Consider the following 16,444-nt stretch of genomic DNA (forward strand, 5'->3'; position numbering starts at 1 on the left):
ATTCCTTCCCTAGTGTCTCTAAACTGGAGGCTTTTCGCCCCCTCTCTCTGAATGTAAATGGGATTACTTGACGTGAACAGGCTTGTGGAGATGTGTCCTTCAGTATTGCTGACACAAGGCATCACATGATGTTTTCCTATTCTGACACTAATGCCATCTTGCACACATTTTTGGAACTGTGTGTGTACGTAAGATATTTCCTTCACAGGCACATCCTCCCTAAGAGCCATTACCACAAGAACCATTAAGCCCCATATCAGTATACATTTCACAAGTCTCCATCTATTTAACAATCTAAGATTCCACTATCTAATGCGTAAAGCACTCTCACAACCGAGTATTCCACACATGTCTCTGGTTAGTCAAGTGTTGATCAGAAGGGGCAGTTCTCTAATGTGACAGTGATGCTTGTTTGGAAGGGGGGGGGGGGGGGGCGTGTACGCTCAGATGACTGGTGATGCAGAGATTTTGACGCATGTACAGATGCACACGCACGCCAGCTTAGACACTCTCTCACACATGCACACACAATGTTCAGACACACACACACACACACACAGAGGATGGTGGCTGTGATGTGAGAGTGAGCTCCGTCAGGGCTTTGGCTCCCGGCGGACGTCTAACATGTGCCTCTCAGCTGGGGACTCCATCAAACCAGCCTGCGTCTCTTTGAACAGAAACTAAGTGGCTTTAAAAAGGCAATAATATCAATCCATTAACCAGCCTAATCTGTGTGGGATTCCAGAAACAACCTTCTTAAAAAAAATCTTCAAATGGTTTCACTTGTTCAGATGGAAAAATATAGGGGAACAATGCCGCTTTGAACGTTGTCATAATTGAGGCAAGTCGTGCCAATGCTTGGACGTTTTATTCGGCAAAATATATCGAGCAAAGCATATTTGTTCAAGTTGATAATTTTGCCCAGTTAAACGTGCGTAACCAGAGCCATGTATGCGTGCAGTGCTATCAGGGGTGGGGTCCAGGCGGGGAAGCTGCCTGGGTCTGCAGTACGGCAGGGAGGGAAGAAAGGGGACCACCACGGTCGAGCTGTCTGCTAAGTACAACACAGAGGCTTCACGTTTCTCTGTGTGGTTAGCAACAGACCTGTGGCTGAGGTAACGTGACTACACAGCTATTCCATGTTATCCGGCACCTAGTTCGACACATCCACTGAGCTAAAAGCTCCAATGCTACACTGTACTGGTTCCCTACCTCTTGACCTTGATCGCCTGGACAAACGGCTTTGCTTGTGTAACAAAATACACAACGTTTCGCCAGCTTGTTGTCCGGCACCAAGGTGGAGCAAGGTCGTCCGAGTCCTAGTTTTTAAGAGGGATATACTGTACTGTACAGAACTCTCCAACAGCCCTAGCAGGGGTTGGTTTTTAAGAGGTGGATCAGTGCCGGGCCTAGGGGAGTAGGGCAGCAGAGTCAGTTACAGTACAACACATTACCCCCATGGGGGGTTTCGTTGGTTCTGATCCAAAAGTTACATAAACCTCCATTCATCAAACAGGTAAGCAGAGGCCTAAAATCAGACTAAGAAAGACCAGGAGGAAGAGGGTGCTTTGACCCCATTCCACAGCAAGGCAGTCCTTCTTTAAAGTAAAATTGGGCACCCTGGGGTTGTAATGTGCCTGTTATTAGACAAGCATTAAGCAATTATCCCATTTTGTTTCCAGAGCCACAGAGTGCTTGTGGCTTCGCACATGGACATCTAAAGGCATCTGCACATTCTTTCCTGAGGTTTATTCTACCCCCCGGCACACAGCGGCGCTCCGCTTCACTCCAGCGTTCCATGCACCTACCGTGTGACAGAGAGGGTTCTCTGGGAGCCCGGGAATGTGGCTTCTGCCCACCACACATGTCACTGTGCAGAGGCAGCCAGAAGCACGGTGTTCCGGAGAGATTGGAACCACATTCCCCCCCCCCCCTGCCCTGATTGGCCTGACGGAGAGCTTTCCAAACCCAGACGGAACCAGAGAGAGGATTCCGGGTTCCGGAACACTGCAGTTCATTCTCTTGTTTAGTAAACATGCACAGAGAGACAAATGTCTGACTTTCATCAATGACAGTCAATGCTGCTTTACTGCTCGGAAACAGACAGTTGCCATGTGAACAACTGTCATTTCTAGCACGTCGTCCAGAAACCTTACATTTTGACACATGGATCGTGTTCAACTCTTTCCACATAAATCCGATGGAAAGAAATTGGATCTACTGGAGACACATTTCACTATCTCTATTCCTGCATACCAAAATGTGTCCTTTGCCCAGTGCCTGGCCTCATATACTAATAAGCACGTGTTTGATACCATTCCTCATTCCATTCCATGCATTACAATGAGCCCGTCCTCCGATTTTTCTACTTCCACCAGCCTCCCCTGCTGGCTAGGGAGGCTATTCTGTGGCTCAACCCACAGGATGCTTCAATGTCAAAACACCATGGTGTGCAGTTAGAGCAGAGACCATAATGTGTGAGAGTGAAATGGGAACACACACATCGCGCTGTCCCAAAGAGAGTAACACCAGTAGAGGATCTTAGATTGTCATTGCGTTCTGTGGCCGAGCAGGGAGCTTCCCAGATCAAGCAGACGTGTATTCTTAGAAACCCTACATCCTGCCACAGGATGGGCCGCTGTTCTGGCAGCTCTGCCGGAGTCACACATGCAGACGGCAGCCCTGTGGGTCCCCAGCGGGGCCCCGGATCAGAACCTTTACGAGCCTGGGACAGCTGAGGGGTGATCCTGCCCGCCTCTGTCACCACCGACCCGGTCTGATTGACAGCCGGACAGAAAACACAAGGGCAGTGTCCGGGAAGTCCCCGAAAAAAAAGGTCCTCACCTTGTGTGCAATGATGCACGCGATACGGTCTACCAGTGCTGCTCCCAGAGTGTCACAGCGAGGGGGCGCATATGGGGATTTAATGACATTTTGTTCATAGTGTTAGTGGGATGACACTCATAACGGGAAAGCCAAGGCGACAACTACAGAGTTTTCCTAACTCTGTCACACAGCGTGCTCTTATTACAAAGTCTAAACTACAGAGTAATTCAGATGGGACAAAGTAAACAGTGAGTCAATGAGAGACAGAGAGAGAAGAGCTGTGGTTTACTTGTTTGATTCTCTTCAGTCGTACTAATGTAGCTCCCCCCACTCCCCTCCCCCTCACAGTATGGTAGAGGGGAATTATATACATAAAATGCCCATAAATGTATGGTAGGGACAGACTGGTTTAAACTTCTAATCCCACTAAACCTTTAAGTGCAGGCCGAGAAATACAAGTGTTGCGGTAGAATTTCTCACAGAGGAGAAACCCTGAGAATAACATCAGAGGAGCCACAGATATTTATGGAATGAACCACAAGCTGTACACAGAAGTCAGCAGATACCACAATACAGATGCAGTATGGTTTCTCCTCTAACAGAAAACACAACTATCCCATGGTAAAGCCAGCCAGCGCTGTCCTGTCCTCCAGAGGAGACTGATTGAAGGTAGAATCACTGGCACACAGGACCAGCATGACAGACAGCCCAGGGCTCAGCGGTCGGCAGGGATAGAGTACTCAGACACACTTCTTTAGGGCTCAAATTCACTAAACATCCATCTTGCCCTCTCTCCCTCTGTCTCTCTCTCTTTTTTCTCTCTGTATCTTTCGCTCTCTCATGCAGCTCAGCAAACACAAAACAAGTTATTCTCCCTAATGACATTGGATGTGACATTTTCTCATTTTCTGGGAAATCAGCTCCCATGTTATACGATATACACGCTGTATCATTTGGGACACAGGGAAATATCCATCAAGGGTTTCCCACAGAAAGAATGACAAATATCACTTTAACATGAAGTTTCAAAAAATAATAATAATCCACCTCAAAGTTGTATCAGTACTCTGGGGCTCTGTTTAAACTTCCCTTTCACATTATGACACTTTGTCTGAGACCATTTGAACATGAGAACTTATCCAAGCTTATTTAAAATATCATCTGTTGGATCTACGCAAACCCCTCTGATTCAAAACATAAATTCTGAGGAACTTTAATAAAAACGGATGTTTGATTTACTCTGGTAACAGCAGACATTTTTAAAACAATTTTATCTTGCATTTATCCTGAGTGTCACAGTGATGTAAAATATCTCTTTTGGGTTACCAAATCCAGGTGTTTCATTTGCTCACTGACAAAAACAATGTTTGTTCTGGCTGACCCTTCCCTCAATGGTTATGTTCTTCTCCCTCTCCATGTATACTACAGAGAGAGGAGTAGAAAGAGAGAGAGGAGAGACGGAGAGAGAGAGAGAGAGAGAGAGAGAAAGAGAGAGAGAGAGAAAGAGAGAAAGAGAGAAAGAGAGAGACGTAGAGGAGGGGGATTTTCTGTGATTTAGGAGCCTTAGAGTAGAAATTCTAATCATCCCTGCGTACGGCTTCCCTCAGCATATAGGACCAAACAAAGCCCCTGCAGTTCTCCGAGATTTCATGTTTTAGGAAATCATCACAACCATTACCCACTTCTACCTCTATTTGACTGCTGGGTTTGGGCCTTTTGGTAGCAGTATCATGTTCTTGAAGGTTTTAAGGTCCTTGCAGAGAAGAATAAGTGAGGCCTGTTTCTTACTTCCCCCTCACTAAAATGTCCTGGTGGACTACTCAAACATAACTGCTGTACTAAAATGATGTACTCAAAGAAATCATCATTCATTGATCATTGTTTGTAAGGAAAAATCCAAAGAAGCATTTCCATTAGTTTGTTTACAACTCTGCAGTCATTTATAACAGTATTTAAATCGCAGTATTAAATCAATATGATGATCTCAAAGACCAAAACAGTCATTTTGCAAAGCGACCGGGGAAATAAAACATAAAAAAGATTTACTGAGTTGATTTCTCCCCAGCAAACTACTGTAGCATTCTGCTTTAATGACATACTTAGGCAACTTCTCAAAAATACAAAATAAATAGACCGAAAAAAGACTGTTGACTAGGGCCACTGGATCGCATGGTTCTCCTCTAACCACGGTGTACTACTAGAATAGATCAACATCCCCTTTGGTGGCAGACTTACAGTGTTCCTGCTGGTTAACCCTCTCCACTACAGCCTTCTCTCATAGGGTTAGTGTGTCACTGTGTGTGGCCCGACCCGACGAGAGTCTCTCCTCTGGGCTCCCAAACGCAGCAGCAGAGCAAAACCTCAGTTCTTCTCACTCGTGTAAACAAACTGGGAAATGGGGCACTTGGCAGAGGAAAAAAGTGAGTGATGAGGCAAGTGTGCACTGAAGCATCAAATGAATCATTTGCTGTGTGTTCTTTGGTTTTTATGAGAAAAAGAGAGAAACAAGCGAGCAAGAACCAAAAAAAGAAAGAAAGAGAGAGAGAGAGAGAAAGAACAAAAGAATGGCGTGTTTCATAAAGAAAGAGGGACAGATATATTACAGTGGTCCGGTGGTCTAATATTGACTTAACGCGAAGACAAGAGATTATAGTGCATAAACCTACAGTACTACTGACTCCTACTGCACGCTCTTTAATGCCAGTGACCAGTAGTCAATTTATAGAGGTGTTAGTGATGGTGTGCCTGGGCCAGGCCTTTGAACAGGGCGGGTGTAAGGAGGGGCTATCAGCACCTTTATCCCACACCAACACTCCTCTCAACGACCTCAAACAAATGAGAATGAAAAACAGACTTACATATACTTAGACTGGCTGATGAAAAATAGCCATGAAGAGAACAAGCCTCGTGAATTTGTGAACAAAAAGCTGAACTGAACATCTAATGTACGAACGTAGAAAGTACAGTAACATCAATTGTCCCTATACCTGTGTAGTAATGCTGTTATTACTATGTCGTAACAATGTTGTGTTATGTATTAGTTGTCAACTAAAGCATTAGTCAAATAATCTGTTCGATGAATCCATCAATCTGTACAACACTAATATTATTAGTAAGATATTCATCCCACACAAGTGGAATAAGAACTGTTATCCCTTATTGAACACAATGTGCAGTAGAGCAGAGCAGTACACAGTAGATTGAGCCTTTTATTTACAGTTCTCTCCTCCTCTCGTGCTCCGAGGGTCAGCAGACCAGGTGAAAGCAGTTAGAGCTGAGAGGAACACTGGAACACTGCACCGCTGCTCTGGTCTCCCAGCCTCTCCCCAGAGACCCATATCCAGCCTGCTACTGGGTAAGTGGGTGCATACTGCGGCTCAATGCAGCAAGCCAGAATATTCCATTAGTGACACGCAGGCTTGGTTTGTAGTGTGTATTTATCTCTGAAGGGGAGATCCCCATCCAAACCCCATCCACAGCGGGGCAGGCCCGCTGGCCGCAGAACTCTGGGCCCAGTTCAACACCACTCATTACTCCAGTCAGACTGAGCTGAGCTGAGCTGAGCTGAGCTGAGCTGAGAAGGGCCCTTCCGCTCTCTCCTCTCCTCTCCACAGCCCTCAGACCGACCGTGTGTGTTTACTCCACTCTACATCAACCTCTGACACAAGTACAGCTCTCTGGGTTGCCGGGGAGACAGAAACATGCCCTCTGAACAAAATAAAAACATATTTACGTGTGCTGTAGTCTCCCTATGACAAACTATTAGGTAACAGTGTGTGATGGTTTAGAAGGTCATGTCATCTAGGTGTGGGTTGTAGGGACAGCACTGGGCGCACCCACCCACACACACGCACATGCATACACACACATTCACACACAAGCACGCACACATACACTGTCTCTAAAAATCACAGTAAAGTGGACTCTTCAGAGTACTCTGGTTACTTCAAACTGTTTCACATGTGAAAACACTGGATTTTACATGCGTCTCAGCAAGTCCCACACAGTCCCCTTGAAAGCGACATGGTCTTTTCAGGGCATTCCAACAAGTGGGCCCCATTAGCCTGAGTCTTCTCTCCTCTGCTTACAAGAAGCTTTCAATTAAGTGTTCCATGAGCAAGATCTCACTGGAAAAAAGCGGGAGGCAGAGATCTGTGAGATTTTACAGAGAGCACTAACCACAAGAAAGTCAGGGCTGAAGGCATGCTGGACATTCCCGAGACTGCGCTCATGTACTTGGAAAAATCCCTCTTTTTCAAGTCAGGAAAATGATTTCAGCTGTGTAAATTGACAGCGGCCTTGTAGAGGGAGACGGAGAGGGAAAGCCCAACTCTGTGTCATAACTTCTGCTCTCTGGGCCACCAGGGACATGGCTCCTTTAGGGAACTGATATTTCACATCATATATGATCAAAGGAAAGAGTGTTAATTGTTTCCAAATTAATCCTGAATCAAAGAGGGTTGATTTATATACCCTTGAAGGTGATCTATATTATCTTATTATAATACTGTATGGTGTGCTTTGAAAGTGTTCAGGTTGAAAGGTAAAAGGTCTGTGTATAAACACACTACATCAGCAGAATGGAGCCTTGCTACCAGTGGAGGCTGGTAGAGGTAGAAATCGGAGGACGGGCTCATTGTAATGCATGAAATGGAATGGAGGAATGATATCAAACACGATTTCTGCCTCCACCAGCCTCCCCTGCTACCACCCCCTGTTACCAAATGTCCACTCAGGATGCTTATTCAGTCCTCACTAATCTGGTTCTAACATTTTAAAAATGAAGCGGACCTGTAATTCCACCCTTCTAAGGGTGGTAACACCTCCTTGCCTATAAACATCACAAGACAATCATTTAATGCAGACACTTAGTCTGCCTAAATCAGTCATTCAACGATCACAAAAGAAAGTAGGGGGGCAGAATAAACAGAGCCGTTGCAAATGGCCGTGGCACTTCAACATGTGCTCATGCATAGCAACAGGATGTAATACAAAATGAATACATGCTTATTTTACGGTTACATATTCCTACACTAACTCCCCTTTACCACTTGTTGAATATACGCACTCCAGCAGAGCACGGTGCAGAATGTGTTAGGTCCTTTCGGTTCACTGCCGCTCAGTCAAATCAATCATGTGACTCATGAGTGTGATCTTCCTCAATTGGAAGGGAAACGTGAACCCAGAGCGTGGTGAGGATAATGCCAGGGTTGGTGGAGGGAGGTAGTGATTCTGGGCTTCTGTGTGCTGGGGTGCAGGGAGGAGCCTGCCGGGACTGGGAACCAGTCAGTCTGTTTATTACAGGGCCGTGTGGGCACCGGGACCACAGAGACTCAACATCGACTGGTCTGCCATGCAGGGACATTACTTGCCATGATTGTGGGATGAAATTGCATGGCAGGTTTGCTGGGTTTTTTGGGTTAGGGCTAACTGTGAGAGAAACAGGGAACAGCCCACAGACCATCATTCATGATCTTAAAAAAGTTATTTAATAGCAACATGGGAGACATGTCTACAGTACCTTATTTACCAAAATACAGTCTTGCCTGAACGGTCTGATTGGTTTAACTAACACGCTAGGAGACAACAACAAGGATCACATGACTGTGTCTGAGATGCCAAGGCCTTAAATTAACCCTTTAGAGGAGATGGTTTTAGGCTCTGTTGCACTAAGCGCTTAATGGGCACTTCTTCAGATCCTACAGCGCAGTATGGACTGTCAGACAGGCACAGGCCCCCTTCTCCCTTCCTGCTCCCAGCAATCGCCTTCACTCTGATGCTTATACTAACTGAAGGCAACAATGAAGACTGGAGTGGACCTCTTTTTTTTTTTCATGCACCTTTTCTTCTCCTAGTTCCACTGTCAGCTCACATCTCACTACCAGCTGCACAAAGCATTAAGCGCCACTTTTATCTCCCTCATTACATGTGTTTGCCAGCTCCCCCTGCCCATAGACCATTGGTGCGGTTTCCAAGCAGCCATGACACAATCCAGATCCCATAGTCCTTTGCAGAAAATGTGTTTTGCGCAGAATATTTCCCTCAGAAGTCCGCTTCCCCGTTCACAGCTTTGATCCACATGGCACTAGGGGCTCGTATCAACAGTCTTGTGTTTCAGATGGCGGCCCCCGAGTGTCACTCAGAGCGTTCCGTCATCGCCGGGGAGCCTGACCACACTGTGGCGCTCTCACCGCGCCCCGACCCCTGGGGGTGGGGGGGGGTGGGGGGGGGGCGGCCGCCTGCCCTCATCACTCCCCCCTCTTCCATCTGACTCCCATTCTCCCGCAACAAAAGACTGCTCGTCTCACGGCGGCTTTTATGGAGTGTGACTTGACGTATGAGGCCAGACAAATTTTGAGTGACACTTTTAAATGGATTGTGGTCAGCTGGCTGGGCTTTGGGAGCTAAAAATAGCAGTGTGTGAAGAAGAAGGGGGGAACAGAACGTATAGGACGCGTCAACAGAGGAGGGAGGGTGGGGTGGGGGGATGAATAGAACAGGTAGAGTGTGTAAAGGAGGAGAGACTCACTGATAGATGTCCTTGCGCAGCACGGTGCGGGTCAGAGGGTTATCAGCCTGAGGGGCCATGCTGACAGAGCCTATCTTCAGCACCAGGGTGTCCTCTCTCTTCAGGTGGGATTCTGTTTCAACACATGCTACGCATTAGAGGAGACCACATACACTGGAACACGGACATTACTCATCAGCGTGAACAGACACAACAAGCCGTCGTCTAAGAGACAAAGACAATAGACATCTATGTCCTGTATGGGACTGTGGTGGCGTGTCCAGAACCTCAGCTATTTAGCCTATGAAAACACACTCTGAGGGAACCTTCGTTCAGACATGACGGACTACAACACAGTTCGCTTTGAATAACCGTCTCAAATAACCTTTTGAACCTGAGAAAACTCAATGTACTGGATGTAATGGAATGCATGGTGTTATGTAGAGTACAGTGCCTCAGAGTTTCAAGGGGCCTCTTCAGATGCTGTATGAAGCCAAACTAGAATCCCTAAATGTTGCCCTCCATCACTACCCCCCCTGCCCCCCCCCCCCCGCCCCCCCAGTCTCCTCTCTCACCTGTGGCTGTGTGTTTATCCTGAGGCCCGGGGCAGAACACTCGGATCACACTGGTGTTGATGTAGATGAGGGGGAGGCACCGTGAGGTGAGCGTGTGGCTCCTCATTGGCTGGCCCGCGGACTTGCCCCGGTCCCTGTAGCGGCGGGGCAGCGTGGCCTGGAACAGCCCCGCCACGGTGGCCAGCAGGGGGCAGGAGAGGACCACGTCGAAGGGCTGGGCCGTCAGCAGGATCTCACGCAAGTACTGCGGCGAGCCGTCGGCCAGGCCGTCCGTCAACCTCTGGGCACCGCGCGAGCCGCGCTCCTGACGCGTGGTCAGCTTGTGGCGCACGTTCTTGGTGACGGCCTGGGTGTAGGTGATGGACAGGAAACCATGCTGCTGGTGGGACACTTCTAGGACCTTGGCGGCCGTCTGCTCGATTGCGTGGCAACAAATGACAACAAATGACTTTAACACCAGTTTTGCTGGAGTATCACTGTGGCTTGTAGAGTGTCAATGAGCCTGATGAAGTTAGCCAAGCTGAAGCTACAAAGCAAACACATGCTGCTAGATTTAGAATGTCTACCCCCCTAAATCACACTGACTCCTTAGAGGATACCATACTCTATACCATACACATGGAGAGCCTACAGTAACTTCTTACAATAACATGATGTGAAGTTCACTGCAGCGTAGAAATATGGTATCCTCTAAAGCTGGATTAGAGAACATATCTGATTTATCAGCCAATCCCGATCTCCTGCACAATCTAATGACTGATTTGCAGCAATGAATTGCGGCAAAAGATTTATTCAAATAACAAAGCTAAGAAAATAAACTCCAAAAATGAGAGCATGATTAAAAGATATTTTCTAGGAGAGAGCAAGTCTGCATTAAACATCAATCACACGGCAGTAGATTAATTCTGAACATGAGCTTTCATTAACGTTGGGCTTTGGTTTGAGACTGGTGTCAGAGTATGGATGATGGGAAGTTTAAGCCTGCGTGGCCATCATGTAACGCAGTCATAAGAACAGATGGTTCTGGAGAAAAAAGTTCACTGAGGGGGATTTAAATACAACCCTTAGAACTTGAGTGCACCTTGAGTTATTACTACCTGTAGAGGTAGGTCTTTGATCAGTTACAAACCCAAATCTGAATCCGATGACTGCAATATGTACGGGAAGGGTCAAAAGGAAATTCAAAGGTACAGAATAGAATCATGGACAGTCTCTATGGCATGTAAAGTACCATATCAAAGCAAATGGCTTCTGAAATGGCCCTCTGGTGCACTTTGGGCACATGGAGAGTTAAAGCATTTGATCAAAGTTAATGGAAGCTCAGCACTGACAACTAAAGAAAAAGCGGGATTCTTACAGGAGGGAAAAAGCCAGAGAAGTGGCTGAAAGAGTCCTGCTTGCTGACGGGTCGAACCAGCACAGTGCGTCTGTTCAGCTTGTCAGTGCAAGAGAGGACCACCCCTCCACAGCTGCCAACGCTGCGCGGGCCTTCCTCTGGGCTGAGAGAGACGCATCGAGAGGGAGCAGGAGCAAAAAAATCAGAGAAAGGAGAGAGAGAGAGAGAGAGAGGGAAGGGTTGGGGGGGGGGAATTGACAAAAGGAAGAAATAAAGAGCAATAAGCTTGGAATTGAAAGAGATATGATGATTTTTGCAAAACAAAATAAGAAAAGACTAATTAAAAAACCCAAATTAAAAGAGGTTTGCACAGCTTGAAGCAGCTGGATGGTTGAGGGATGGTCTTATACTGTCAACCATGCTGGACAGCCACCAGAGTGTTACAGTCGTGTAGTGCTTTGATGTAACAAGGTCATACTCTAAGCAGGGGTTTCATATTGTACTGGGCCCTCAGCATGAGGTGTGACAGTATAAAACCACCTCCAGAGCGCTGTGTCACCACCCAAGGACAGGACAGGGGCCATGGCACAGGTCCTCTCCCACAACAACGGGTTTCATCTGATTTTCATTAGATTACTCAGCGAATCAGAGCCACTGGAGAGGCGGGGAGAACCACAATATGAACATCATGTCTTCTATCAAAAGAACTGACTACAGGTTGGAATTATTGGCCTTCATTGGCTTCAATTTCATCTGGCAAAACACATCTGATGTTTTTCATATGAAGTTTGATAGATATCATACTGTATATCTCTTGTATCATGTCCTGAGCTGTGTTCCTGTGGTGTTCCCCTCCCCGTCTCTCCGCAGAGAGGAGAGATGAGTGACCTAGGTTAAGAGCAGAGCTGTCCGGAGCGCTATAGGCTTCTCTAAGCGAAGGCCTCACCACTGCTGTCTCCTTGCACTGCAGAATGACTCCTTCATAATGGTCAGAGTGCCGGCCCACGTCAGGCCTGGAAGACACAAGGCCCATCTCATCTGGGACATGCCAACTCAGCATCATACTGCCTGGGCTAATGTATTTCACCCTGGCAGGGTCTACCTGGGTATACTCTAAAGAAGTGGAGGCAGGTGGAGGTAGGAATCGGGAGGACGGGATCATTGTAATGCATGGAATGGAATGAGGGTCCAACCTCCGATTCCTACCTGCACCAGCCTCTACTACTCTACAGTATGTCAATATAGCAGCTACTGTAATGCGTTTTTAGTCAACCATCTGCACACCCACCTGGCTTATATAGTACATTGACAACGACAATGAGACTTTAATCAAACGTTGAGTAAGAGACAAAAGGATGAGCAATGAGCAAGGATCAGCCACTCTGACTCATGATTAACATACAGTACATTACCTTCCATTGATGTACCTGTGGATAAGAAACCAAATTAATTAAACGCCGATTGACACCCACTCAACCCAGTCGAGAGGAGTGACATCATTGACCTCACATCCCGGGGGGGTTGAGCAGTAACCTCTAAGCTTCACTTTCTCCCATGTGTGTAAGTACTCCACGATCGATTCATATCTGTCACTGGGGAGAATACTGTACGTGAGGGGAGGAGAGGGGCGGGGTGTGTGTGTGTGTGTGTGTGTGTGTGTGTGTGTGTGTGTATACTCTAAGAGGCCAAAACATGCACAGCACATTTATGGCACAGCTTTTTCACACAAGGCGAATGTTTCAACACATCTGTATAATTCTTTTGGACTGGCTTTCAATGGGAAAGCTCTTCACTCTCCCTGCCCCAGCCCCAGCCTGGAGTGTCCCATGCTTTCCCTCCCTCCCCTCCTCCTCCCAGGCGAGGAGTTCAATCAGCGGGGGGCTCTTTGTAATCTCTCTCCTCAGTGGAACACGTCCTGGGCCCTGATACATGAGGACCTCCCATCCCTCGCTCCCCGCCATCACCACCCCCCCACCCCTCCACCCCCCCACCCCCAGCATTTGCTGAGCAGCTGGAAGGCATCAGCTCCAATTTGTGTGAGCTGCTCCTTGGAGCAAATGAGGGTGAACTGTCACCAGCCATCCTCTCACATTGGTGTCTGATCATTTAAAAGAATTTAAGGAGCGACGCTGCCAAGGGGACCTCATTCTAAATTAAAGAGTTGGAGCTCCAACAACCAGCCAGCCACCCACCTACACTACACATCCCTACACCCCCCCCACCCCCCCCCCCCCTCCCTTACAGCACAATCAAGGCTTTCATTATTTATTTACCTCACATGTTTCGACGCCCTATTTAATTTTCCGTTCCGCTGTGAGATGCCGTTAGAGGTTGCTTCAGGGTGGGGGGGCTTGTTTAGCGGCCAGCTGCTTACACATACGAGTACGCGTGCGGTTCTGATGGGCTCAGGGCCCGACAACTCTCTCTCTCTCTCCCTCTGCCTCAGTCTGACCAGCACACCCCCAGATATAGACACTGAGAACGTGTCCTGGATGATACTCTGGACACTTTAATCCATTATCTCCTCAACCTGACAGGGAGAACACTCTCCTGATAAGTGGTCTACTCTCAGCAGGCACCACAGGCACGCTCTGACGGTTGAGCTTCCATCGGGTCATCTCCGTGGGTCCCTGTGGTTTCCCCTGCAGCGTGCTGCTACGGTAACACTGCCTTAACTCCTCAGACTCAGACGCTGCTGACCTCCCCCGCTCGGTGAGTCAGAGGTGGGCCGGGGCCTGTGTCTGGAGTCACCCCCGCTACTGCAGCAGCAGCTGGCTGCGGGACGCTGACGTTAGGTGATAATCTGAGAAAACGCCACAGAGACACTGTGTGTGTGTGTGTGTGTGCGTGCGTGTGCGTGTGTGCGTGTGTGCGTGTGTGTTCATTATGTGGGTGAGCTAGCCTGTCAGACACCATGTCCTCAGGATGACTAGGAAACATTGCACCATGTATGGAGAGCATTTCTGGGTTTGGTGAGGGGAAAGAGTGTAGTCTAAACACCGGTCCAGACGTCATCGCTGTGGCGGTACTGTAAATGGCACTAAGCTTCGCCCCTTCACCAGTGCCAGCATCCCTCAGTAGCCTTCACTCTACCTGCTCTTGTAGTGGTCGATGTTGAAGCTGCCCACTTTGCACTTGATCTTAGTGTAGACATCCTGGACATCCACAGAGGCACTCAGGTCCTCTGCCTCGCTGATTACGCAGATCTCTGTCACACACACAAACAGAGAGGAGACATGACAAATGGTTTCCTGACTTTCATTGGAAGGAGGTTCGTACCATTGAAGTTCTTACATGCAAGATGTTACGTTACAAAACCGTTGAATACCTGTGATTGTAGTAAGGTACAGTAATGAAAGTAATGCAAAGCGTACTTTGTTTGGCCTGTGAGTGTCACACTTGTGACTGTGTGTGTGTGTGTGTGTGTGTGTGTGTGTGTGTGTGTGTGTGTGTGTGTGTGTGTGTGTGCTTGTGTGTGTGCTTGTGTGTTTGTGTGTGCGTGTGTGTGTCTAATATCTCTGGGTGAGGGCCTAACCCCATCCAGGCCCTGCTCTTGGTACCGAGCCCATGGCCCTGGTCAGCTCCATAGGCACACATGTGTTGGTGATGAAGTTGCATCAATGTTTAGCTGCAGTAAGGCTGGGTCCACACGGATCCCTGCTCTCCCTTTTCCTAATGAACCGCAGGTTCGCCAGCGCAGGAGATTTCCACTACCGATAAGTGGCATGTTGTCAAACACTGCAGCTGAAACGCCCTGTTGCCAAGTGCCCATGGGCCGCAGTCAAACGCTTGGTCAGAAGGCAAGCTTCCTGTTTGGGGGATGAGATATCCGCCAGGCCCTGAAGCCTGTCCTGATGAGAGTGTGTGCCTCAGTGCACCTTGAGTGCAAACAAAGCCGCCCACAACAGACAGCCTTGTAGCAAGATTGATTAAGTTCCAATTGAAAACAACTTAGTGTATGAGCTAAGGCCCGGGGTTGGTTGGTCTCATTCTTTCCATTTTCATAGCTTCATGCATCCCTACAATCAAGGCTTAGTTGAAGTCAATGAACTGCATCCAGTACTGTACATACGTACCAGTTGTTGCTGGGTGAAACTGAGTGCCTGCTAACAGCGTATTAATACTGGTGAACATGGTTTTGAAAAACCACTTGAAATTCTTGCTCAGAGTCAAACTATTCTCCAATAGAAGGCCAGCCAGAGGGTGTGCCGGTTCTGGTTGTGTTTTGGGCAGCTCTGTGGATACTCACACAACATTCTTTACATGTAGAATCTTCCATAACATGCACAAGCACTCCATAGAAACAATACCTTTGGACCTTAAAGAGGTTTCCATCCTGGTTGGAGAGAACAATCACATTTCCTGGCCGCTTAGAAAACATGACATCACATAGGATTCCGTGCAGCGGTACCTGTGGTGCATAGTTGTCTAAAGGAATGTGTTTATGATATTACAGTTAATATCTGTGCAGCCCTCTTGCATTTGAATAATCCTCTGCTATTATGTGGGTGATTGTTCAATGCTGTGGACATGGCACCAGCAGCAGATTTACTTCACAACTCAGATGGCAAATATTAAAGCCACATCCAATATAATGCCTATTTAGGATGTTTTTAAGTCAAACCATCTTTGTGAGGTCCTCCCAGACGTTCTTCTATAAAGCACTTAAGCTGTGTGATCTGGTTGGCAGATGCTAGATATTACGGGGACCAATTAAAGGTAAATCTTGCTTTTCATCGCCACAGTAAATCTTTGCAGAGAAGAGGCGGCTCTCTGAGATTCATCGCCCTCTTTATTTATTTGTCTTCCTTCCCCCCAACTCCCTCTCTCTCCGTCTCTTGCAGACACAGGGAGGTCCATTGAGAAAAGGAGGGAGAAGAGGGATGATGTCTCCAACCTTCTGTTTAGGAGCTACAGCCCAGCGTTGGCCAGACTCGCTTTATCCTTGAGGAGTGACAATGAACTAATGAACCAATGAGCAAGGATACTGGAAGGATAACTTCCTCCTGGATGGAGACATTTGGATGAAACTACTACTGTTCCATTTCTCGAATTCCCATTTTTCACTTCTTCTCTATTTGTCTACTGTATTTCCATCTGTATTTCCAAAATCTAGCATTTCAGGAAATTACGTATCAGAGACTTGCGTAAACATATTCTTGGTTACAGGTGCAAACACGTAAATAGTGTGCTCTGTTG

At 47.4% G+C, this 16,444-nt stretch overlaps 1 protein-coding gene across 2 annotated transcripts in view; it reads right to left on the reverse strand.

Moving 5' to 3' along the window:
• The window catches only part of vps13b (vacuolar protein sorting 13 homolog B), a 244,524-nt gene that overhangs the window by 88,662 nt on the left and 139,418 nt on the right, over positions 1-16,444 (reverse strand). For both annotated transcript variants that reach the window (XM_083678431.1, XM_083678430.1), the window contains exons 27-31: positions 14,339-14,453; positions 12,658-12,672; positions 12,192-12,258; positions 9,910-10,321; positions 9,356-9,467 (exon numbers count right to left, since the gene is read on the reverse strand). In XM_083678431.1, coding sequence (XP_083534557.1) covers positions 9,356-9,467; positions 9,910-10,321; positions 12,192-12,258; positions 12,658-12,672; positions 14,339-14,453 — 721 coding nt within the window. The remainder of the gene's footprint in view (positions 1-9,355; positions 9,468-9,909; positions 10,322-12,191; positions 12,259-12,657; positions 12,673-14,338; positions 14,454-16,444) is intronic.

Source organism: Argentina silus (genome assembly GCF_951799395.1).
Source record: "Argentina silus genome assembly, chromosome: 10".
Classification (NCBI taxonomy): Eukaryota; Metazoa; Chordata; class Actinopteri; order Argentiniformes; family Argentinidae; genus Argentina; species Argentina silus.